This window comes from Rhinoraja longicauda, chromosome 17, assembly GCF_053455715.1.
Source record: "Rhinoraja longicauda isolate Sanriku21f chromosome 17, sRhiLon1.1, whole genome shotgun sequence".
NCBI classification, from domain to species: Eukaryota; Metazoa; Chordata; class Chondrichthyes; order Rajiformes; family Arhynchobatidae; genus Rhinoraja; species Rhinoraja longicauda.
This window is the reverse complement of record NC_135969.1, coordinates 29331523-29358601: the sequence shown is the minus strand read 5'-3', so window position 1 is coordinate 29358601 and position 27079 is coordinate 29331523. Positions and strand designations below refer to the sequence as shown.

Sequence of the window (27079 nt, the reverse complement as noted above, 5' to 3'; positions counted from 1 at the left end):
AGGGGTCGAGCTGTCTGTCCGTGGGCATGGGGGAAGAGACGGGAAGTTTTGTTGCCTTCCATCACAGTGTGGGGGTGTTTGGAGTCACTGTGATGGATGTTTGTGTTGGGGTCGTGTGTCTTGTGTTCTTTTTTTTTTTTTTTGTGTGTGTTCTGTGACTGCTGGAAATGTAATTTCGTTCGGTATCTCGGTATCCAATGACAATAAAGCTCTGTATGTATTAGGGATGGAAAATCCTTAGGCCTTGAACTTGATGGTTCATGAATAAAGAGCTTAACCACGTACTTCCTGCCATCGCAATGCTCATCCCATTGTAAGGTTATCGACCTCAAACCCGCCAGATTCAGTGGCATGTCCACAATGCAAGCATCTATTATTAAGGATCCCCAACATTCAGGCCATGCCCTCTTCTCACTGCTACCATCGGACATTAGGTACAGAAGCCTGAAGCTCTCCACCACCATGTTCAGGAACAGCTACTTTCCTTCACCAGTCAAGTTCTTGGATCAACCTACACAATCCTAATGTGTAGGATGGAACTGCAGATGCTGGCTTACACTGAAGATAGACAGAAAATACTGGAGTAACTTAGTGGGTCAGGCAGCATCTCTGGAGAAAAGGAATCTTATTTTGACAATGGAAAACTACACCCCACGTCTTATTTCACTCTGGACTTCTTTTATCCCAATTATGTTTTTGCATTCATATCTTATTTTTTCCCACAGTCTTATTTGTGTTCAATTTATTTTGTTTTGTGTTCAATTTATGTATAATTTGTTTTTGCATTTTTGTCTGAGTCCATGTGCCTGTGGTGCTGCTGGAAGCAAGATGTTTCATTGTGTCAACACCCACCGCACTCATCCAAATGGCAATAAACTTGAATTCATTGAAAATTTTCGGGAGACACGGGGAACTGCAGATGCTGGTTTATAAATAAAGACACAAAGTGCTGGAGTAACTCGGCTGGTTAGGCAACATCTCTGGAGAACATGGATAGGTGATGTTTTGGATCAGGACCCTTCTTCAGACTGAATTACTCACTGAACTCATTGAAATATTCTAGCACTTTGTGTCTTGTTTTTTAAACTATCAGCTTCACTGTCTGAATGTAGATCAGTTAAATAATGCTGTTTGTCAATTGTGCAACCGAATAACAAGGCGATATCACAGAGTCAAGAATAAATGATGGCCTTTCTGTTATCCTTTGATGACTTTGGCTTACATCTCCTGCAGACTAGGTTATTATCAACATGTCATTTATAGAAACATAGAAAATAGGTGCAGGAGTAGGCCATTCGGCCCTTCGAGCCTGCACCGCCATTCAATATGATCATGGCTGATCATCCAGCTCAGTAGCCTGTACCTGCCTTCTCTCCATACCCCCTGATCCCTTTAGCAAAAAGGGCCATATCTAACTCCCTCTTAAATATAGCCAATGAACTGGCCTCAACTACCTTCTGTGGCAGAGAATTCCACAGACTCACCACTCTCTGTGTGAAGAAATGTTTTCTCATCTCGGTTCTAAAAGACTTCCCCCTTATCCTTAAGCTGTGACCCCTGGTTCTGGACTCCCCCAACATCGGGAACAATCTTCCCGCATCTAGCCTCTCCAACCCCTTAAGAATTTTATATGTTTCTATAAGATCCCCCCTCAGTCTTCTAAATTCCAGCGTGTACAAGCCCAGTCTATCCAGTCTTTCCTCATATGAAAGTCCCGCCATCCCAGGGATCAATCTGGTGAACCTTCTCTGTACTCCCTTTAAGGCAAGAATGTCTTTCCTCGGGTTAGGAGACCAAAACTGCACACATATGGTAGGCAGCAGTGGAAAAAGTGAGAAGGGAAAGAGAAAGAAAAGACTGAGAGAAACAAGAGAAAGGCAGATAATTTGATAGGCAGATAAAGGATGAGAAAATACATTTTATCGTCTGTGGTTGTATATTATTTGCATAGAAGATGAAGATCTAAGGAATGAAATGTGCAATCATTCGTAATGAATGGCAGGGGTATTTATCTTGCTCTGTCTTGGAATAATTTCTTACACATATGCCAAGACAAGTATTTTTGAAGTTGAAATAAATTTAAAACAGATATGAAAGTGAATAGGGTCCACAATTATTTTCTTTTGATTTAGCTGAGTAAGCTTTTTAATTAAAAAAAAACTATTTGTGTTAACTACTCACATATTTATCTTTCTGTTGGGACTCTGCCAATGTCCCATTGGGTGCAGCTGGGCTATCCTGGGGTTGTTCCTTTGCTATTTTTCCGTTGGAAAACTGTCCCTGGGCTTCTGTCTTCTGCCTTTGGTTGACTTCGTCTTTGGTACCGGCTGCTTGGCCGGGCAATGCCACTTCACCAACGCCCAGCATGTCGGTCTTGTACTTCCTGATGAATTCCTGCATGCTTTTCACTTCACTCTCTGACAAGGCATGACATTGAAAGGGGTCTTGGTCGTAGACAGGCAGCTGCCTCATTAGTTGCCTGCGGCGATAATAGGCCCCTTCGGTACCAGTAATTGGCTGCATTTCCTTTGGAATGAAATCCATATAATGGATAGCCTGATGGGGAGAGGGAGAGAGAAAGAGAAAAAAAGAACCTCTGTGATCTATAACAACAAACATATGGATTTAATTCCTCTTAAATTACAGCCAGTATTCAACTACAACGTGCATGAGTATAAAACAGCTATTTCATTCATTACCCAGCTCTTCGTGTTTTATAAGTATTTTTTGAAGTTGTGATATTTTACTATAAATGGTCATAAATTATTTCCAGTGGTGGTGCTCGCAGATTACTCATTCTAACGTATTAATAGAATTCTACAAATATTGTGTTGTTTGGAACAGTTTGTGCTGAATACAGTGTCCATTCCGATTAAATGGAAAATCAGTTTCTCTTCAAGCATTTTTGGTTCTTGAGGCATATTTTCTATGTCGGTTCGCGCTGATTACACTCGCATAAGTGTCTTGCTGAAAATAAAGATATGCCGTAACAGATCAATTACAAGTAAAAGATTTAAAGATAATTCTTATCATTTTTGCCAGACAGTTCTTTGGCTCCACGTGAATCATCAGACATAGAACACATGGTCTGCCCAAGATTTCATGGGCTTCGAGTATAGTAAATGGACATGAATTTACTGATACAATATCAAGACATATCTTTCTTGGCTGCTGTCCAGGCATGTTAACGGAATAACTAAATCTGCAGCAGAATTCCCATTACCACATGGGCTTTCCCGGGAAAGGGGAAATAAATCAAACTAGCAGCTCTTCATGCAGACTCTGACCTCCTGGCTTCTTTAGGTGTCACCCGGCAGGCGCACAGAGTCCCTTGCCCAGTGTAGGGGAATCGAGAACCAAAGGACATACTGTAGGTTTATGGTGAGGGGAGAAAGATTTAATAGGAAACTGAGGGGTATCGTTTTCACCCAAAGGGTGGTAGGTGTATGGAATGAGATGTTGGAGGAGGTAGTTGAGGTACCACCGCTATGTTTAAGAAACATTTAGACAGGTACATGGATAGGTCATGTTTAATGGGATATGGGCCAAATGCAGTCAGGTGGGACTTGTGTAGAATAGACATATTGGCCAGTGTGGGCAAATTGGGCCAAAGGTCCTGTTTCCATGCTGTAAAACTCTATGACCATGATCTGACCTCTTCCAAAATTTCTGTCTACCTCCTGAGGATGGTGACACGGTGTAAAAGGATACAGACTCAGAATTGCTTCCAGGAGAATCCTAGTTTCCGAGTTGCGGGTTCTCAGTGTCACAGGGTAACTTGAATGACAAGTGCGGAAGACATGGATTAGTATCTGTGTCAGGTGATCACCCGTATGCTAGTTATCCCAGTTTCTCATACACTCCCATACACTAGGGGCAATTTACAGCGGCCAATTAACCCACAAATCTGCACGTCTTGGGGTGTGGGAGGAAACCAGAGATCCCAGAGAAAGCCCACGCGGTCACGGAGAGAACATGCAAACTCCACACAGACAGCACCAAGGTAGCTAGAAAAACAAACCAAAAAAATCCATACTTTTTTCAATCTCTCTCGCATGCAGGGCTGAAGATAAATAGTTTGGGAAGTTTACAGATTGTGCTTGGATGGGTTTGATGGGGAAACCAATTTAGTGCAATGGCTCAGTGACCTTCTCTGAGTTTGCAGGTGAGAGAGCTTTCTGTGAAACACAGTCTGATAATAATCCTCCAAGAGAAGTTATTAGGTACCATTCATTAACTGAAATCCAGTTTCTTCTCACTACCACAGAACTGCAGCATTTCAAATGCTGCTTACAGTAAAATGGCATTGCGGGCACTGAGTTTATCAGGGGAAATCTGAACAACTGCAGAAGAAGTCTTAATTGTTTGTTCTTTTGCTTCTGGGTGCTTTCCCCCCTGTGGATCATTGCAAAGGGGAGGCTTGGCTACAGGTTGACGAGTAAGCAGTCTGGAGCAGACCGGAGGACCAGGCAAATCTGTTCGCTGGCCCTGGCTTTGTTGGGGTTGGCCACTGGGGTGGGGGTTCTAAGAATCTGGGCAGTGAAAGGGCGAGTATTGGGAGTAGGACTCATATTTTGACTGTGGAGAATTGTGTGGTGTTTGGATACGGGGTAAAAAAAAAACATTATTGTCCATAATTAAAGCTATAAAGATGGTTGCATCAAAGCAACATGTTTGAAAGTGGAAAGAGACACTGTAAATAAATTGGCTGCTCATGTTTATCCAATCTCCTGAAAATTTGTGAGAAAGAAATACTTGGACGTTTTTTTCTTGCATTTTATTACTCATGGAAACGTAACTGGAATTTTTTAATACATCCAAATTTTCTTGAACATTGTCAGCATTTCCCAAAAACATTTGATGAAACTGTTTTTCCACATCATATTAACTCCACCTAACTCCTCTATTGAAAAGAAAAGCACAGATGTGCTGAATTTACAACCATTTCCAAGAGGTATGAAATATAATTATGGAACGATTAAAATATATCGTATTTTCTGCTGAATTTTTGTTAGTAATGAAAAAAAACAGCATATACTGTGTATGGGTGTGAAATTGGGCCCAAGATGATGCCTCATGTTACGATAATAGTTTGTTGTTGACATAATGCTGTCTGTAAACATAACACAGGGACTACCACTGGGTGGCGCCGTACGATGGCAGCCTCGCCAACAGTCTGTCTTGTCCTTTTTCTTCTTTTGTTGTTTTTAGTCTGTTGTTAAATGTATGTTTCAGTGTATCTTTAGTTTTGTATTATGTGTGTGTGTGGGGGTTGGGGGGGGGGGGGGGGGGGGGAGGGTGGTGGGGGAAACCTTTTAAAATCCCTTTCCTCGACGGAGATGCGACTTTTTCCATATCGTATCTCCGTTCGAGCTGCGGCCTAACATTGTGGAGCTGGCAGCCTCTTGCTGGGGATCGACTTCGGGAGCTCAGACAACATCGTGGACCTGCTATCACTTTGTCAGGGATCAACTTCGGGAGCTCCAAGCCACAGGAGATTCAACCGCTCCGATTGCGGGAGCTTCGATCGCCCCGACGTGGGAGCTTCGATCGTCGGCTGCAGGTGCTCCGGTCGCCCCAATTGCGAATGGTTCGACTGCCCCGTCATCAGGAGAATAAGGAGGAAAGAAGATAAGACTTTATTGCCACCCATCACAGTGAGGAATGTGGGGGAGCCGCTGTGGTGGATGTTTATGTTAACTTTTATGTGATTATGTGTCTTGTTGCTTTTTTGGTATGACTGTATGGTAAATCAAAATCCTTGTATGTTTTTACATACTTGGCTAATAAATTAATTACAATTACAATTCATGGAGCAGCGTTATTGCGTTCCATTGAATAGCATTGCACCGACATTGCCCAGTGTAATCATTGGATTGTTAGATTAGTTTAGTGCCATATGCACCAGGGTGCAAAGAAATTTCTCATTTCACATGTTCACATGTAGCTCACTGAGTAAACATTCCATGATGATAACCGGAAATATAATGATGAGAACAATGCAGTAAGATGGTGCAAGATCATAGTGCAAATCTGAAGTAGTGCAAAATATTAAAATATAAAAAAGAATAATTGAATGAGGTAAAGTTAAGAGTAAATGTATGTGGCAGCCCGCCCAGGAAGTGAGCACAAAAGAGGTGATTAGTTCAGGAGAGTAGTGGAGAACCCTCCTACTTCTAGTAACCCTTACATCCCCTCTCTTTCCGTCCCTCTCCCACCCCAGTTGTCCTACTAATTTCACTGTCGTCCTGCTTAATTTTTGTATCACATTCTCACCCTTTCCACAGCCAACAATGGACTATTGTGGGCTCCACCTTTCCTTGATCATCATTGCTAGCTTTGATTTACCCTATTGCATACCATTCATTCATTTGTTCTCTGAACCTTTTCATATCTCTAGTTTCCCTCTCCCTTGACTCTCAGTCTGAAGAAGGGTCTCAACCTGAAACATCACCTATTCCTTTTTTCCGTTTCTGCTGAGTTACTCCACCTTTTTATGTCTATCTTCGGTTTAAACCAGCATCTGCAGTTCCTTCCAACACAAGCTATTTTTAATTTTGCATGTCTGAGCTTTCAACCAACAAAAAGTACGAGAGAAAAGGGAATGGTCATGGTGACGGGCATCTTTGGCAATACTTCCAGCCTTTCTGATGCAACAACTGTGATGAACAGTGTTCGCCAGTCTCTGCAGTTTCAGAAAGTCAAGAGCACTTGCGGTCGCCAAACCAGGCTCAGATGCATTTCATTAGAATATTTTCTATGGTGCATCTGTAGAAGTAAAAGAGAATCCTCGTAGATATGCCAAACCTTCTCATATGCCTAAGAAAGTAATTACTCTTGATCGCCACATCAATGCGAAGGCACCAGATAAAATTGGTGGTGATGTGGCTCCCTAAGAACTGAAAGCTGTAATTACAAGTTCTCGCAGTTTTTAGCGTGAAGCACAGAAGATGCAATCTTTGCGGTCAGCTCTTAACAGGACATACTGCAATATAATTTATCTAGCTATGGGAATTATTGAGCATTGTTATTCAAACAGATGCTACACAGATGGGAGGGAGTTGGGGAGTGTTCTTGGACATTTGGTGAACAACAGATTTCTCTAACTTCAAGTAACACTTACATCCCCTTTCCCTCCGTTCCGCCCCTGCTCCCACCCTAGTCTTCGTACTAGTTCCACTGTCGTCCTGTTGAGTTTCACTCTCTACATAACTCATTATCACCTAATCCACAGCCAACAATGGACCATTGCGGGCACCACCTTTCCTTGATCATCGTTGCTTTTTGGATATCTTTCATTCATTCGTTCTGTTTACCTTCTATATATCTTGTTTCCCTTTCCCCTGACTCTCAGTCTGAAGAGGGTCTCGACCCAAAATGTCACCTATTCCTTTTCTCCCAAGATGCTGACTGACCCGCTGAGTTACTTCAGCTTTTGTGTCTATCTTCAGCCTACACAGGGGACGTTCTTTGTGCATGAGAGTTATTAAGGCTCTTAATGCCTTAGACAGGCAATCCTGGCATGAATTTGCCAGGGGGATATCTTAAAGACATGAACGCAGTCACTTCAGGAGAAACAAATTCAGCAAATCCAATTGTCCTGTGAGTAAATAAGAATTTGTGTTTATTAGACCAGTCAGTTTGAAAAATCAGGCTGTGGACAATAATGCATGTTGCACTACATCTGGGAAAGTTTCATGGTTGATAAAAAGGGTTTGAGGGAACACAAATCCTGCTATAAATTGACATGAATTTCCTTATGGCTGCATGCAGATATACTCATAAAATTATTTTCCTCTGAGTTGGCCCAATTTCAACTCTACAACAACATTTTGAGTAGTGCGAAACTTACAGATTTGTGTGTTTAACCAGGTGACTTTATTACATCATATTCGCAGTCTTACTTTTTCCATGAATTACACTTAAAGGCATATTAGTTAAGGTAGTAGAATACACATGACGTCTGCTGGAATCTCATTGTGCTGGCAAATTGTGATGCCAATCAACAGCCAAAAAAAAATGATATCTGCGTTGACATTTTGGTGCTCAACATCCACGTAAATGCCCTCTCTTAACCTTGCACACATGAGCACATGTTAACAACTGGAAAGGATTTCTCTCCAAAGCTACTCAACGGAATCACCAACTGCATAGAAATGATTCAGGTGTTTGGTGCATTCTCTTGCTGCTTCACATTGGAGGTGTTGTTCTACGTGTTAGCCTGGTTATCTGCTGCACTGCTGTTCACCCTCATCACAAGGACATAACCCCTGCCACTGGGTATATGGCAAGCAGCAGAGCAAAAGGCACATATGTCTGACAAGGCCAATGTTTAAAGGCCATCCCTAGCCTTTCTCAAGCTGCCCCCCTAACCCCTTGCAGTTCAGATTGTAACAGCTCTGTTAGGAAAGAAGCTCCAGGATATTATCATAGTGGTGATGAATCCATCAGGATAGAGTATGTCTCAGAAGAGCTATAGGGTGAATCTCTATATCTCTACTGACATGGCCTTTCTGGGTGGTGGAGATTTACTACCTTGGAGGTACTGGTGAAGAAGGCCTTGGCCAGCTGTGGAGGAAGCAAACTTTCAGAGTCATAGAAGAGGTGCCAATCTCCAAGCTGCTTTATCCATGGTGGCGTTGAGTCGTCGGAGAGTTATTGACTCTCCCAGGCAAGTTTACACTATTCAACTTTTCTCCTGACAGATACTTGATAGATGACAAAAAGGTTTGGGTGTGAGGAGATGGATTCTTCATCACGTTAGCTTTTGACCTAATATTGTAGCAGTGATAGACATACAGCGTGGAAACAAGCTCTTCAGCCCAACACATCCATAACAATCATAATACCTATTTATACTCATCTGCATTACAATCGCCTGCATTAATTCCATTTCCCACTATGTCCTGTTCATTCAAGTTCCTATCTAGATGCCTCATATATATTGTTACCAAAAATATGGATTGGTACATAAAATGTGGTACATAAAATTATGCTTCTAATCAATGATGCCTCATGAATGTTAATTGTGAGGCACTTAACATAGAATATAGAACAGTGCAGCACAGGAATGGCCCTTCGTTTCGCAATGTTTGTGCCAAACATGAAACCTAGTTAAAATGATCTCATTTACCTGTACATGATCCATATCTCCCTTTTCCCTGCACTTCCATGTACCTATTTAACTTGATGTTGATAATGTAATTGAACATTAAGAGACAGGAGTGACACACTTCCCTGTTGATGATGGCACTTGCATGGGATGAAAGCTATTTTTTAAATTTATTTTTTTAGATTTTAGAGATACAGCGCAGAAACAGGCCCTTCGGCCCACCGGGTCCGCGCCGCCCAGCGATCCCCGCACACTAACACTATCCTACACCCACTAGGGACAATTTTTTACATTTGCCCAGCCAATTAACCTACATACCTGTACGTCTTTGCTACTTCTCGGCCTATGCCTGAGTGCTGTCCAGGCTTTAGTGCAAATAGAAACTGGCTATGATATGAAAAACTGTGAATGGAAGAGAACACAGTGCAACGACTTAATTAGGACAAAGATGCACACAAAGTGCTGGAGTAACACAGGGTCAGGCAGCATCTCTGGAGAATATAGATAGGTGACGTTTCGGGTCTGTACCCTTCTTCTCCCACCATTTATTTATTTAAGATATATATTTCAACACATATTAAAATGAATAATTAATAATTATTTAATCTCCCACCATTGCTCACAAGAAGGTGTAACAGAACCTCAAAGCATTGGTCACTCTGTTGGTTCTGGGATTGCTTAGCTTGGTCTTGAGTGTACTGCTTCCACTGTTTAGCTCATATAGTTCTGCGTTGTTGCGTCCTCTGACTGATATTTCTTTGTTGGCTATGCATGGTGCTTTCCTCCGCAAGCTGTGTTGCATTCCTTACTAAACCAGGGTTAGTGTCCTGGCTTAACGACGTGACAGAGGGAAGGTCATGCTGAGGTGAAGGTTACCGATTGTGAGAGAAGAACATTACGCCAGTGAAATCCTACAGCGCCTCACAGATACCTGGTTTTGCATTGGCACCATTCCAGTCAGGGTATATTTAGATCAGATCTAGTGGTTCACCTTCAGCAAGACAGTGAGCTGGTTTCCCGACTGCTACTAAGGACAACAATATTGATTAAGGTAAATAGATTTTGTGTGCTGTTTCTCTCAGTACTTGCTGTCAACAGCCCATACACCTTCAGACTTGGCCACTTTGGTCAGGGTTGATGTTTTGAAGCAAATCTTCATGCTAGACCATAAACCTCCACACCTGAACACAATCTTGCCACCACTGCTGCTTTTTCCAAAATTCAGCATTGAGGATTATAGACTCATTAGTTGAGTAAAGCACTAGATTATGATGAATGGTTTGCTTTACCTGATACAGTGATGTCTATTGTGCTCTGGAATCAATTGTTTGGAATTCCCAGGGTCTGTCTCTCCCAACTCATAATTCCCATTTCTGGCACAAGCCCTGCCAGTGAGATTTGGTGTATCCCGGGATCATGATGGAGAAATCTTTCACATTGTGAACAATTGTGGGCATCATATCTGAGGAAGGATGTGCTGGCTCTGGAGAGGGTCCAAAGGGGGTTTACAAGAATTAGAAGGTTAACCTTTGATGAGCGTTTGTCGACACTGGGCTTGTACTCGCTGGACTTTAGAAGAATGAGGGGGGACCTCATTGAAACATACAGAATAGTGAAAGGCTTGGATAGAGAGGATGTGGAGAGGATGTTTCCACTAGTGGGAGAGTCTAGGATTAGAGGTTATAGCCTCAGAATTAGGAAGGAGATGAGGAGAAATTTCTTTAGTCAGAGGGTGGTGATTCTGTGGAATTCTTTGCTACAGAAGGCTGTGGAGCCCAAGTCAGTGGATATTTTTAAGGCAGAGATAGATAGATTCTTGATTAGTACAGGTGTCAGAGGTTATGGGGAGAAGGCAGGAGAATAGGGGTTAGGTGGGAAAGATAGATCAGCCATGATTGAATGGCGGCGTAGACTTGATGGGGTGTATGGCCTAATTCTACTCCTATTCCTTGTGACCTTATGACCTTATTGGCTGGAAGCTATGTTATAACTATATGTATCTCTGATCATGACCTAGTGTAAGGCTGAAGGTTAACTAATCTGTGAAACAGCTTTTCATATTTAGTACAAGGTACGAGCTGTTCCTACACAGGAACCAGCTACCAGCCTTGGAGGGCATCTACAACACACGATGCCTCAGAAAAGCCACCAGCATTCACAAAGACTCTTCACACCCCTGCAACAGTCTGTTCAAACTTCTACCATCGAGCAGACGATACAAGGCCTTCTACGCCCGCACCTCCAGACTCAGGAACAGCTTCATCCCCAGGGCCATAGCTGCTATGAACCGGTCCTGCTGAGCCGGATGGTCACATCACACAGTGAACCGGCACAGATCTACTTGCACTTTATTCTGTTTTAAAACTGTATTATTTGTTTCATTGGGTTGTTTAAATGAATACTGACTAGCTAATTAATTTATTGCATCGTATGGGAGGCGCATTCCCAATCTCGTTGTACCCCCCCTGTACAATGACAATAAAGATATATTGTATTGTATTGTATTGTATATTAACCAGGTGAGATATGAATTTGTCGGTTCTCGGTTCTCGGTTCAGTGGTCATGGTGATGTTAGGCAGTCTGTAATCTGTCCGGTTTTATTCTTGTGTTGTCCAAGAGTGTGGTGCAACCAAATGACTTTGCCATTGCAGGATCCATCATATTGCTGCTGACCTGGAGTCACATATATACCAGATGTCTGGCAAATTAGCCTGTTTTTTGACTGACAATGCAATAGTTTGAAGGCAGCATTTAATAGCTATCTTTGTGATTCCATATCTATCTTATTAGATGAACTGAATTTCCAATTTCCAAACAGGTGTGGTGAGATTTGAACAGATAGCTCCAGATCCCGGTAATATTAGTGCAAGAATAACTAATACTCTATTCGAAGAATAGATCGGGTGAATGCACAGTCTTTTTCCCAGAGTAGGGGAATTGAGAACAAGAGGACATAGGTTTAAAGTGAGGGGGGAAAGATTTAATAGGAGCCTCATGGGTAACTTTTTTACATATAGGGTGGTAGGTATATAGCATGAACAGCCATAGAAGGTAGTTCAGGCAGGTACAATCGTAATGTTTAAGAGACATTTTGGCAGGTACATGGATGAGATATGTTCAGAGGGTTATTGGCCAAGAGTAGGCAGGTGGGATTACTGTAGATGGGGCAGCGTGAGCAAGTTGGGCTGACAAACATGTTTTCATGCCGTATGACTCCATGACTCAATAACTTAACCATAGCACTGCCACTTCCATATTGGGAAGGATGGGGTCCAATAAATACAAGCATCTCTCCGGCCCCTTGTTGCTCCTTTATTTGGAATGCATGCCTGCTTATCTGCACCCAATGCACCAAACAATTCTTTGCAGACACTTGTCAGCTTTCCAAAGCTTGTGCAATCAAAGTCCACATCTGAGAGTTCTGCATCAGTAATCTGTCCCCAAACTTCCTCCAATCCCCTCCCCTTCCCCACCTCCTTTCTGAAGTCACAATTCACAGCATTAGTATAGATCCCACCATCCCTGCTTTGGCTGCACGCCAATTAGTAAATACAGACCCACCTCTAAACTACACCCCAAGGTGTCTGCACTTCCTTTTCCTTGAAGCTGCTGCTATTTCCACTTTGTTTAGTGGGAGATCCATGTCGGATGGACACTAAAAGGCTTCAAATGGGACCAGGGTAGGTCTGTTTTCGGCAGAGATCAGCACATAATAGATGGACACAAAATGCTGTAGTAACTCAGAGGGTCAGGCAGCATCACCGGGGAATAAGAATAGGTGACGTTTCAGGATGAGACCCTTCTTCTGAATGAGAGTCAGCGGAGAGGTTGCCTCTAGTAGCTGCCTGAGCCACAGAGTTACTCCAGCATTTTGTGTCTATCTTTGATGTAAACCAGCATCTGCAGTTCCTCCCTACACATTTGATTAGCACATAGTGCCATGTTGGTGAATAGGTTGAAGCCTGCTCTTAGAAATGGCAGCTGTAGGTCTGCTAAGGTGCTGTTTGCATCATAAAATACCTCTGTGAAAAAGGCTAGGGCTTCACCTAATGCCTACGTAAAACCAAGCAGCTGGTTGGGATTAAAAACAGCATTCTATTCTTTCTATAAAATCTGTGTGGAATGGTTAATGCTTCATGTCCTGACATTGAATTTTCTATGGTTTTCAACCAAATAAGTCAATACAACTTATTTTGCTTAGACAATGTCTGCACAAAACCACAGGTCCATAGTGTGAGATATTTAAAGCAATCCTTAACAAAGGAGGAGATCTTTCAGTCCATCAAGTCTGTGCCTCCAACTAGCACAGTCCCATTTCTACACTTAATTACCTGGTCTACCCCACAAGCCCATCAACTTCCCTCGATTCTCCTTGCAGCCAACTGCACAGGAGATGATTCACATAAAGAATTGGTTACCAACTTCACAGAAACCAGGGCTGCATGGTTGCGTAGTGGTAGAGCTGCTGCCTTACAGCACCAGAGACCCTGACTACGTATGGCATTTGTCTGGAGTTTGTACGTTCTCCCCGTGACATGCGTGCGTTTTCTCCGAGATCTCCGGTTTCCTTCCAAAGGCGTACAGGTTTGAAGGTTAATCAGTTAATTGGCTTCTGTAATTTTTTTTAATTGCCCCTAGTGTAGGTAGCATAGTGTTAGTGTGTGGGGATCGCTGGGCAGCATGAACCTGCCACAGGGCCTTTTATCTAAACGAAACAATGAACCTACCAACCAGCATGACTGGGATGTGGGAGGAATCCAATGCACCCGGGGGAAATCCATGTGGTCACTGGGAGGAAGTGCAAAATCCACACTGAAAGCACCAGACATTAGCAGCCGAGACCCAGCACTCTCTGTGCATTACAGTAGTGCCCTTGTAAGTGGTGCGTGTTCAGGCACTACACTACACTGTTCTCCACAACTCACTTTAAATATCTCACACTCTGGTGCTCTGGTTTGTGTGCAAACACTGACTAAACAAAAAAAGATGTTGGATTGACTTCTTTCAATTTGGTTATGGTTGTGAAATCAAAGTCAGAATATACTTGATTCTATCAAAGACCAAACATGCAGACTGTATTGAAAAGCAAATCCAACAAACTTGATCCTGGAGGGAAGTTTTTTAACTACACATTCTGCACCCACATTGCCCCATTATGTGATTCTACTGAGGCATTTTAATCATTCTGCACTATTCCAAAGTCCTCACAGAATCCAAAAGATAAAAGCAAAAGGCCCAATGGTGAAATATAAACTCTAGGTCAGTTAACATCTACTGAAGTGTATCACTTGTACATTAAAACTGTTTTTAAAACCCTAGAAATTTAAAATAAATCGGATAGAAGTGCTGATAAAGACAATTGCTCTACATCTTCCCTTTTCCACCCCAAAAAAGAAAACACACTAACATAGACCATTTATAACAGTCAGCACAGAGATCTTAATTTCTGTGGGATATAAAATTGAGGCAACAAGCCATGATTTACAATTCCTGGTGACTTAAGGAAACAAATAAACCATGTGCAAATAATCTCCAAAGGCAAAAAGCAGGAATGAAAATCTCTTCAAGCTGTCTTATCACAGTACTTAGTTTAATTTGTTTGGCTGAAAAAAACTCAGATTTACTGTGGAAATCAAAAGAATAAAGGATCTTTGACCCGCAATGTTAGCTATGTTTTTCTTCCCACAGATGCAACCCGACTTCATAAGTCTTTCCAGATTTGCTGTTTTTATTTCAAAGTTACTATGCATCTTTTATAAAATGTACCAATTTGTTTAACTTCTCCTCTTGAAGAAATTGATACAAGATGCATGATGTTAAGCCATTTATCGGACCAAATCACGCTGATGGTTGGGTGGACAACCTCTCGCCAGCTGCAGTGTGCAGGTCAGTGAGCTCTGCACTGCCAACCCAAACAACATCAGAGCGTTGTACAGAACTGGTTGGAGGTCAGATGTAGGAAAATCAGGCTTCTTGCTCTACCTCTGGACCTGCACCAAGTCCAGGGGGTCTGCAATTTGCTGAGCCTAGGGCTTGGAATAAAAGCAGAAAGTATAGCTCCTCAGGAAGTCAGGCGGTATCTTTGAGAATTGAAAACATATTGAAAAATTACAACCAACAAGTCAGCTATCTTACCATTCCTTTCAAAACAAGGATAAAGTCCACTAGGATCCAGAGACTGCCAGCCTAAAGCTCCAGCAATTTGCTCAGTGCCCCTACCCCAGTGATTGCAGTTCCCCTACCCCAGTGATTGCAGTGCCCCTACCCCAGTGATTGCTCAGTGCCCCTACCCCAGTGATTGCACAGTGCCCCTACCCCAGTGATTGCACAGTGCCCCTACCCCAGTGATTGCAGTGCCCCAAACCCAGTGATTGCACAGTGCCCCTACCCCAGTGATTACACAGTGCCCCCACCCCAGTGATTGCTCAGTGCCCCTACCCCAGTGATTGCAGTGCCCCTACCCCAGTGATTGCACAGTGCCCCTACCCCAGTGATTGCACAGTGCCCCTACCCCAGTGATTGCACAATGCCCCTACCCCAGTGATTGCTCAGTGCCCCTACCCCAGTGATTGCACAGTGCCCCTACCCCAGTGATTGCACAGTGCCCCTACCCCAGTGATTGCACAGTGCCCCTACCCCAGTGATTGCTCAGTGCCCCTACCCCAGTGATTGCACAGTGCCCCTACCCCAGTGATTGCACAGTGCCCCTACCCCAGTGATTGCAGTGCCCCTACCCCAGTGATTGCACAGTGCCCCTACCCCAGTGATTGCTCAGTGCCCCTACCCCAGTGATTGCACAGTGCCCCTACCCCAGTGATTGCACAGTGCCCCTACCCCAGTGATTGCAGTGCCCCTACCCCAGTGATTGCACAGTGCCCCTACCCCAGTGATTGCACAGTGCCCCTACCCCAGTGATTGCACAGTGCCCCTACCCCAGTGATTGCACAGTGCCCCTACCCCAGTGATTGCAGTGCCCCTACCCCAGTGATTGCATTTCTTCTTCCCTTCCTTCTAATTCCCAATTTCACCTGTTTCTGGTATGGTACTTTATTTTCGATTGAAATCTTACATAAAGTACCAGTTCAATTCATTTGCTCTTAAAGTACCAGTTCAATTCATTTGCTCCTTTATTTCTATTAATTCCTCTGACTCTTCCAGAAGGATCAACTTTGATAACTCTCAAAAATATCTCTTACTGTTTGGTGTTACTTTTCTAGTTAGCTTTTAGCACTGTTTCTTTCTTTCAGTCATTCAAAGCTGTTTGTATTCGTCCCACTCTTCAGACCTGCCCCTAGTTTTTGCACAATCATATGATATTCCTTTGAGTGTGCTGCTACCTTAAGTTTAGTTTAGTTTAATATCATCATATGGATGGAATCTATCTATTCTGTCTTTTCTTAAAGAACCCCTTTGACCTCTGCTGATGACCAACCGATTCTTTAATCTAATTTGTTAATTGACCATTGTCTTTCCCTGCTGACTGGTTATCACGCAACAAAAGCTTTTCACTGTACCTCGGTACACGTGACACTAAATTAAACTCAACTCATCTTTTACATCCTCATGATTGTACCTAAAATTTAAAATATTAGTCATGGAGCCATTCCCCTCTCCCTCAAATTGAAGGTAAATCTCAATCATATCAATGATCCATTGGTGAAAAGATGCCTTTTCAATGAGAACGATAATTAAACACATTTTTAATATAATACCAAAGGCAGCATTGCTTGCTCTCCAGTTGTCTCCAGGATATGCTGTTACAAGAAACCATACTAGAAACACTATAAGTTCTTCATCTAGGCTATCTGTGCTCATCTGATTTTTCAGTCCACATGTAGTCTTGGGCGGCACGGTAGCGCAGCGGTAGAGTTGCTGCTTTACAGCGAATGCAGCGCCGGAGACTCAGGTTCGATCCTGACTACGGGTGCTGCACTGTAAGGAGTTTGTACGTTCTCCCCGTGACCTGCGTGGGTTTACTCCGAGATCTTCGGTTTCCTCCCACACTCCAAAGACGTACAGGTATGTAGGTTAATTGGCTGGGTAAATGTAAAAAAAAAAAAATTGTCCCTAGTGGGTGTAGGATAGTGTTAATGTACGGGGATCACTGGACGGCACGGACTTGGAGGGCCGAAAAAGGCCTGTTTCCGGCTGTATATATATGATATGATGATATGATATGATAGTCTAAGGTCCCCCATTATTTCTGAAAACCTTGCATGATTTCTTCCTCTTTTTCCTGCCCTACCTTGAAGTTAATGCACAGGGGATCGAACACCATTCTCACAAGTGATAAGCTGCCTTGATCGCTTCTCATCTCCGCCCAACATCCTGTTTCCTGAACAAAGGCCACTCCTCTATTGTGTAAAGTTCATTATTAATAACAGAGTCCTTCCTGCACCTTTTTCTAGCTTCCTCTCCTTCTCAAACGTCATATAACTATCAACATTCAAATCTCAATCTGTCATCCTACAGCCCTACCTCCATAATGAATAAGAGATCACACATTTTTATTTCAGTCTGAAGGTTCTCGACCCGAAACGTCACCCATTCCCTCTCACCTAGATGCTGCCTGACCTACTGAGTTACTCCAGCATTTTGTGATACCTTCGATTTGTACCAGCATCTGCATCTACACACATTTTTATTTGCACACTCAAATCATAAAAAAAAATTCTGGTGTTAGGTGTATTTGGATACGGAGCCTTTGGATTTTTTTTCTATTGTTTTTATCTGCCGATTCAAGAGAGAGCTAGATAGAGCTCTTAAGGATAGCGGAGTCAGGGGGTATGGGGAGAAGGCAGGAACGGGGTACTGATTAAGAATGATCAGCCATGATCACATTGAATGGCGGTGCTGGCTCAAAGGGCCGAATGGCCTCCTCCTGCACCTATTGTCTATTGTCTATTGATTTAAAATTAAATTTATATTTTATCCTGTGTATTATTTCGATATTAATATTTTTTCCCTGGCCTTGTCTATAGTCTTGCATTTACCACATCTTTCCTATTTTGGTCTCACTGTTTAGTGTTAATCATCTGGTTTCCTAGTTCCCCACTACTCCCACCCACTGTTGCACTGCTATTTTAATGACCCCGATTAAAATGTGCCTTCCCTGGGATAAGCTGAGGTGCATCTGGACCCTTACTCAGGATATCACTGCCAATATGGTCAGTCACTGGATCCAATGCCGAGTGGAACCAACAGATAGATGTGCCAGTATCTTGGACGACAAACTTTCAACTGTGCACGCACAGAATTCCTAGAGACATTGAGGCATAAATATCTGATGGGGAGCAATTCTGAAGGGAACCATTGGCGATGAGATCACAATTCTAGTCCTGGTATTCCTAACAGTGTTGCCAATCCCCATAGTTAGCAGTCATTAAGGACAAGTCGTGAGGCCATGATTTGCACCGAGCAGTCCTTGGAAAATTGCAGCAACACTCAGGATACAGCAAGGTTTTGATCCTGTGAACTGTTCATGACCCAGAGAGTTTGCAAGTCAGAAATGCAGTCACAGACTGAGTTCTGAAATCGCAGGAGACTTCTGCAATCCTACATCAGCCAGCAAATCCGTCACCTCGGCCTCCCAAAGGCTCATTCATATGTATGGACTGTACATAAGCCGGGCGTTCATAAGCTGGGGAGGACTGCCGTGATCAGATAACTCAGACCAAATGACACCGTGCATTTTTAACATGTGCAAACTGGAGCGCCTGCAGTACGAGAGGCTGGTTGTGTACTCCATCCTAGCAACAGCAATACACACAGCATGTGCAATACACACCATTGTTCTCTGCTGCTAAGCCAGCTGAGTTTCTTTTTAAAAGGATAGCCACAAGGCCATAAGTTTAATTTCTGTAATTCTCAAAAGGCCTTTTGGGGGCTTAATTGAAGCTTTCAGGATGGATTGCAGTCAGAAATGTTTAAATATCTAGCTCCCAAAAGGTGTCAAATCTTTCTATTGTTTTGACACTTTGATGTGACATGAACAGCATACTGGATGCAATGCACTTATATATGAAGGGATTGAGTATGTATCTCCTTTGCAAGTAATTCTAAGTTAAGAATTCAGATGCATAAAATCTAAATTTTAGTTTGGCTTAGAGATGCAGTGCGGAAACAGGCCCTTCAGCCCACTGAGTCCGCGTCGACCAGCGATCCCCGCATATTAACACTATCCTACACATACACTAGGGACAATTTATATTTTTATACAAAGTCAATTAATCTACAAACCCGTACAACTTTGGAGTATGGGAGGAAACCAAAGATCTCGGAGAAAACCCACGCAGGTCACGGGGAGAACGTATAAACTCCGTACCGACAAGCGCCCTCAGTCGGGATCGAACCAGACTCTCTGGGGCTGCAAGGGAGCAACTTTACCACTGCGCCAGCGTGCTGCCCTGAGCAAGTGAGTAAATGAGCTAAACTATTTTATTTGTAGAATAAGTTTCCAATGCACTTTGAGGGAGAAAAGGAGATTGTAGAGGAACTGTACACGTTCCTGCCAATCAAGAGATGTTATTATACTATAAGTGACATCTCTTTGAGGAAATGACAAGATAAATTAGCTGGCTAGTCATTTTTGTCATGTCTGAAAATAGCTGGATATTTATCTGTGATTATTGTCTAGCAGCTAAGTGGGGTGTCAGCTGGGAGTCATTACACAAAGCGGAGATACAGATCATCACCATCACTAAAATAATCAGTCCAAAATGACTCACTGTGCAGAAACAGACAGCAAACAGCAGGAAAGAAGATGACAAAAGCATGGTCGATGCAAATTTCAAATGCAAAACCAGAAGTAGCAAGGTAAAGACCTTGGTGAGTCTAGAACTAAGAAAGCAAAATTATTGAGAGAGAGAAAAAAAGAAAGAAAAGATGTATGGAATGAGTATGGAACCAGTGTATGGAACAAGCTGCCAGAGGAGGTTGAGGCTGATACTATAGCAATGTTTAAGAAACATTTAGACAGGTACTTAGATAGGACAGGTTTAGAGGGATATGGGCCAAATGAAGGCAGGTGGGACTATTTCCATGCTGTAGGACTCTATGACTCTAAACAAATAGGAAGAAAGACAGCATGAGCATGCGAGAGAATAGAAGCAAGTGAACAAGAGAATAGGGACAAGTGAGAGAATGATGGAGAGAAAATGAAAAGAAAGTCGTACAATTAATTGTGCCTGCTTTTCCACCGACTTACTTTTGACAGGAACGATCCAGTGGTTATTATTAATCTGCCTAGCACACATAATGTGGTGATCAGGGCATATGGGCCTCAAACTAGAGCAGGCGATTGCACTGCAAGCTGTGAAAACATAAACTTATCAATAGACAATAGACAATAGACAATAGGTGCAGGAGTAGGCCATTCAGCCCTTCAAGCCAGCACCGCCATTCAATGCGATCATGGCTGATCACTCTCAATCAGTACCCCGTTCCTGCCTTCTCCACATACCCCCTCACTCCGCTATCCTTAAGAGCTCTATCCAGCTCTCTCTTGAAAGCATCCAACGAACTGGCCTCCACTGCCTTCTGAGGCAGAGAATTCCACACCTTCACCACCCTCTGACTGAAAAAGTTCTTCCTCATCTCCGTTCTAAATGATCCAAGAGAACCACCAGCTATAGCTCAATTTAAAACTTCTGCAGCTCATTTGAGAAGGATGATACCCATGATCCGAAACTCTGCAATTTTGTCAGACCAGTCACAGAAGATTCTTACTGATAATGACACAAGACTATCACTCAGAGTGATCATTTGATTCACTGATACCACTGATCTCTTTCAGAAATTCAAGGTAGCGTTAGATGGTTGTTAATCACGGCAGATTTGATGCGCGCACTGCTGCAGTGATCCTGATAATCTCTCAATAAGCAGAGCAACCACCGCGGGGCTCGTAAAGGGCAACATGGTGCTTTGAATAAATCTAAAGAAGCTGCAGGCAGCCTTCCTTCATCCAGACGTCAGCTCTCGCACTGACGAGAGGGATCTCAGGACAGCTCCACATCTAGACCTAGCTCCATAAGCCGAGCATTCAAATATTAGCTTCAAAGCTGCCCTTTGGCGGTGAGGACAACATGAGCAATAGCAGGAGTAAATCAGCGGGTCAGGCAGCATCTCTGGAGAAGGGGAATAGGTGACGTTTTAGGTCGAGACCTGTCTTCAGACCCAAAATGTCACCGATTCCTTTTCTCCAGAGATGCTGCCGGACATGCTGAATTACTCCAGCTTTTTGTGTCTATCTTCGGTGTAAACCAGCATCTGCAGCTCCTTCCATGTTCCTTATTGTTCCAAATGCATTTCTCATTCTTCATGCTGTAACTCTTCGCAACAACGAACCTCAATGCAAGGCTTGAGGAACAACACCAAAGCACTTTGCAAAGCTTGCGACTCAATACTGAACTCAACAATTTCACATAACAAATCATTTAAACTTTTTTTCCCTTTCCTCATCATTTGCTGGGTATTTCTTTGTTTTGGCTTTCCAATAACTGACATGTTTGGCATCTTACAATCCCATCACATTCTTTTGTCTTAATAGAACAAGAGCCCAGGAACAGGCCCTTTGGCCCATGATGTCCGTGCCAAATATTATGCCGAGTGAAACCAATCTCCTCTGCCTGCATGCTATCAGTATCCCTCCGTTCACTGCAGAACTGTGTGCCAATCTGAAAGCCTCTTAAATGTCTTAAATGTCATATCTGCCTTTGTTGCTATCTGTTTTTTTTGTTCTCAGCTCAGAAAGCCTGTACAACCTAGGCCTCCACCCAATCACAGGTATTCCCTTTGTTCTCTCCATCTAGCCATTCTATGCAACTTAAAACAAGTTTTCTCACTTATCCTGCTCTAATGAAGAATCATTGACCCAAATCAATCATTATGTTTCTTTCTTCACAGGTAGAATCTGACCTGTTAAATATTTATAATAATTCAGTTTCATGTATGTTCCATTTAAATGAGTGTTTCTAGCGTTAAGCTCAGCTGTATCATAGAGTTAAATTATTTTTAAAAACTCATGTGTATAGATCAGGAGAAGCCTTTAAGCATGGTTATGTAGACAGAATGTTGTGGCTTGTGGTGAATTAATGCACAGTCTCTTTTAGTCCAGAGCAATGGAGATCAAAAGGCCCCAGACTTTTCCCACATCTGTACTAAGTTAGCTGATCACTTTGAGGAACTGTGGTTGAGGTGTTTCAAACGGTCTCAAAATACTTGGGTTAGGAAAAAGAAAACAAAATCCAGGTGCTTCACTCCTCATTGTTATTCATGAACACCATCTGTGGCTATGCAGGTATTTTTGCCTCTAACGGAAAAAAAGTTTAGTTTTAAGTCCCATATCAGAAACTTGAGCACCAAAGCTCAAGGTTAATATAGACAATAGACAATAGGTGCAGGAGTAGGCCATTCGGCCCTTCGAGCCAGCACCGCCATTCAATGTGATCATGGCTGATCATTCACAATCAGTACCCCATTCCTGCCTTCTCCCCATACCCCCTGACTCCACTATCTTTAAGAGCTCCATCTAGCTCTCTCGAAAGCATCCAGAGAATTGGCCTCCACTGCCTTCTGAGGCAGAGAATTCCACAGATTTACAACTCTCTGACTGAAAAAGTTTTTCTTCATCTCCGTTCTAAATGGCCTACCCCTTATTCTTAAACTGTGGCCCCTGGTTCTGGACTCCTCCAACATTGGGAACATGTTTCGTGCCTCTAATGTGTCCAATCCCTTAATAATCTTATATGTTTCAATAAGATTCCCTCTCATCCTTCTAACTTCCAGCGTATACAAGCCTAGTCGCTCCAGTCTTTCAACATACGACAGTTCCGCCATTCCGGGAATTAACCTAATGAACCTACATTCACTATGTTCCAATGTAGTACTGAGGGCATGCTGCCGTGATGGAAGTACTGTCTTTCAGATTGGAAATTAAACCAAATGGTCATCTCTGAGGCCTGATGAACACAAATTATGTTGTATAGTGGAGCATCCTTCGTACCTTAACCAATAGTTATCTCTTTCACATCCTTAAATCAAATTATTCATTCTTTATTCCTTTTGCAAGCTTTCTATGAATTGACTTTCTTGTTCATTGTTTGAATGCTAATTTACTATCTATAAAGTATTTGTGATGTCCTGAATGGGGCATGGAGGGTACCCTGCAAATGCAGGCTTCCTTTGAGCTCTTCTGGTAAGAGAATTAGGAATTATCAAGTATTGCGTAAAAATATAGCAACATGACTTGACCATTAAGCCCCTTGCGACAATCCACCAACAAAAGACACAAAGTGCAGAAGTAAATTTGTGTGTCATGCAGCATCTCTGGAGAACATTGATAGGCAACCTTTCAGGTCGGGATCCTTCTTTAGACTGAGTGTAGTCAGGGGTGGGGAGGGTCGGTGGGGGGAGAAGGCAGAGTGGCAAAATGGTTGTTGAATCTCCAGTTGGTCTCACTGATGTAAAGAAGGCCACATCAGGAGGACAGAATGCAGTAGATGAGGAAGAGATAGTATACCTTGCTGGAACAAGGCATCCTCACTGGAGCGCCGGAAGTTGGTCACGGCCGAAGTCCGCCGACAGGAGGAGTCGAGTAGGTGTGGCTCTGGCTGAAGAGGAAAGACCCAATCTGGTCTCCCAAATAAGCCGGCTAGGCAGATGTAGAGGGTGGTGGTTCTGGGACGCCAGAATGCACTGCTGAGCCTACTGGAGACGTCGTGGGTCCAATCAGCGAAACGTCGATGAAAGTATGTGACCACTTGATAACCCCAATGACGTGTCTGCCTAGCCTTTCTTAACATCGGAGGAGAATAGGTGAGTGCGTAAGCCTCCCATCACCACCGGGAGCAAGTTGACATTTGGCACTTTGGATTTCTAACATCTTGTCCTGTGTATTTGGAAACAAAACCTGAAGCTCTATCTCAACTGGCACTGCTGTTGGGGTCCTGAGATGGATGTGAGGGAGGAAGTATAGGGACAGGCATTACACCTCCTGTGATTGCAGGGGAAAGTACCTGGGAAGGGAGTGGTTTAGGTGAGATGGGATGAGTAAATTAAAGAATTGTGGAGGGAGTGGTCTTGGCAGAAGGCAGAATGGGAAGATGTGACTGATTGTGGACATGTTAGAGAATGATATGATGGATGCAAAGCTGGCGGGATGAAAGGTAAGGACCAGGAGAACGGGAGGATTATTCCTATTCCATCATGTGAGAGGGGGAGCACAAGCAGAACTATGGGAACAGAGGCAACATAGAAGGGTATCTATCCACAACAGAAGTGGGGAAACCAGGTTTACTAAAGAAAGGGGACATTTCAGATGTTCTAGAATGGAGAGCCTCATCTTAGGAGCAGATGCGGTGGAGATGGAGAAATAGAGTAGGGGGTGGTGTCTTCGCAAGAGGCAGGGTGGAAGGTGATGTAGTCCAGATAACTATGGGCGTCAGTGAGTTTATAGTAGATGTTAGTAGATAGTCTTTTCCCTGTGATGGAGTCAGAGGGATCAAGAATGGGGAGAAAGATGCCAGAGATGTGATTTTTTTTAAAGTGAATTAGAAGGCAGTGTGGAAGTTAGTGATAAAGTTCATGAAATTAACGAGTTCTACATGGGCACAGGAAGCAACTCCAATGTAGACGATGATGTAGTGGAGAAAGAGTTGGGGGATAGTGCCAGTGTGCGTTTGGAGCAAGGACATAACCAACGAAAAGACATGCATAGCTGGGAACCAAGGCTAAACCTTTTATTTGATGAAAGTGAGAGGAGTCAAATAGAGAAGTTGTTGAGGGTGAGGCGGGAGTTTTGCTGGGGCGGAAGGGAGCATTAGGAGAGGGTAACTAATTGGGTCTGCTCAAGGAAGAGCCATTTTGATGGGGAATGGCGGTGTAATGGGACTAGATATCCATGGTAAAATAAGTCAATGAGGGCCCAGGAATTGAATGTTATCGAGGAGTTAAAGGTTGTCTCAAACAAACGTCAGAAAGGACTGGATAAGAGGGGATAAGATGGAATCAAGGTATTTAGAGATGTTCTATTGGGTAGGAGTAGGTAGAAACAATGGGTCTATCAGTGCAGGCCTGTTTGTGGATTTTGTAAAGGGGATAGAAGCGGGCAGCACAGGGCCGGGGAACAATAAGGTTGGAGGGTTTTTTCCAGTTTTTAGTTTTAGTTTTTAGAGATACAATGCAGAAACAGTCCCTTCGGCCCGCCGAGTCCGTGCTGACCAGGGATCCCCACACACTAACACTATCCCACACACACTAGGGACAATTTACAATTTTACCAAGCCTATTAACCTACAAACCTGTAGTTCTTTGGAGTGTAGGAGGGAACCGGAGCACCCAGAAAAAACCCACCCAGGTCACAGGGGGAACGTACAAACTCCACACAGACAGCACCCGAACTCGGATGATCGACCTCGGGTCTCTGGCGCAGTAAAGCAGCAAATCTACCGCTGCGTCACCTTGCTAGAGCAGAGGCTGTGGAGGGGAGTACACCAGCGCTGATAAGATTGGTAAGTCTGGGAGATGGTGGCCTGGTGTTCGTCTATGGGATCTTGGTCAAGGGGTAATTAAGAAGAAGTGTCCACGAGGTAGCACCTGGCCTCAGCATGGTGGAGGTGAGCCTGCCAGAGTACAAAAAGTACTGCCCTTGTTTGCAGTTTTGAAAACACTATTTGGATTGTTACTGAGTGAGCGGAGGGCTGTGTGCTCAGAAGGTGTGGGTTTGGAGTGGGCAAGGGGAGTGGAGAAATCATGATGGCTGCTGTTGCGCCTTTAGCTGGAAATAAAATGGTCCAGAGAAGGTAGAAGGCCAGCCCATGGTGTCCATGAGGAAGAGGAGGAGCATTGGAGACGAGAGTTGTAGTCTTCATTGGGAGGTGAGGACTCCTTGCCAGAGTATAAGGGGCAGAGGAGGCAGAATCGTGAGAAGAGCTCAACATCGCGATGGGTGGAGAGCTCATTTTGGCATGGATGTAGGGGTACCCAGGTACATAAACGTGGTTTCCCCCTGCTGTCATGGATGCATCCCTCACCCTCGTCTCTTCTGTGACATGCACTTCTGCTCTCACTCTACCTCCCCCCTCAGATGGAACAAGGATAGAGTTCCCTTGGTCCTTACCTTTCACCCCACCTCCCTTCATATTTAATTAATACCAAGGCTTTGCTTGTGCCTTCTAACTGGAGATGGTTGGGAGCAGGGCTTCAACAGGGCTCTTCTGGATGCATGCCCCATCATGCATCTGTGTAGTATAAAGTTGGGAAAGTGAATTGAGAGAGATGAGTGTTGCCTTCAGTTAAATCCCACATTAACTTCCAAAGAAAATTAATGCACAAATAATTGCCAATCATGATCAGATGATTATAAGAAAATAACTGCAGATGCTGGTACAAATCGATTTATTCACAAAATGCTGGAGTAACTCAGCAGGTCAGGCAGCATCTCGGGAGAGAAGGAATGGGTGACGTTTCGGGTCGAGACCCTTCTTCAGACTGATGTCGGGGGTGGGACAAAGGAAGGATATAGGTGGAGACAGGAAGATAGAGGGAGATCTGGGAAGGAGGAGGGGAAGGGAGGGACAGAGGAGCTATCTGAAGTTGGAGAAGTCGACGTTCATACCACCGGGCCGCAAACTGCCCAGGCGAAATATGAGGTGCTGCTCCTCCAATTTCCGGCGGGCCTCACTATGGCACTGGAGGAGGCCCATGACAGAGAGGTCAGACTGGGAATGGGAGGGGGAGTTAAAGTGCTGGGCCACCGGGAGATCAGTTGCGTTAATGCGGACCGAGCGCAGGTGTTCAGCGAAGCGATCGCCGAGCCTGCGCTTAGTTTCGCCGATATAAATAAGTTGACATCTAGAGCAGCGGATGCAATAGATGAGGTTGGAGGAGGTGATCAGATGATTGTCAGGTCAAAGGCATGGAGCCTCCAGCTCCCTTGCTTTACTACTGGTAGGTTACACTCTCTCTCA

At 43.6% G+C, this 27079-nt stretch overlaps 1 protein-coding gene across 1 annotated transcript in view; it reads right to left on the bottom strand.

Moving 5' to 3' along the window:
* The window catches only part of lmcd1 (LIM and cysteine-rich domains 1), a 78925-nt gene that overhangs the window by 14861 nt on the left and 36985 nt on the right, over positions 1-27079 (bottom strand). Inside the window, exon 4 of the mRNA XM_078414456.1 lies at positions 2182-2556. Coding sequence (XP_078270582.1) covers positions 2182-2556 — 375 coding nt within the window. The remainder of the gene's footprint in view (positions 1-2181; positions 2557-27079) is intronic.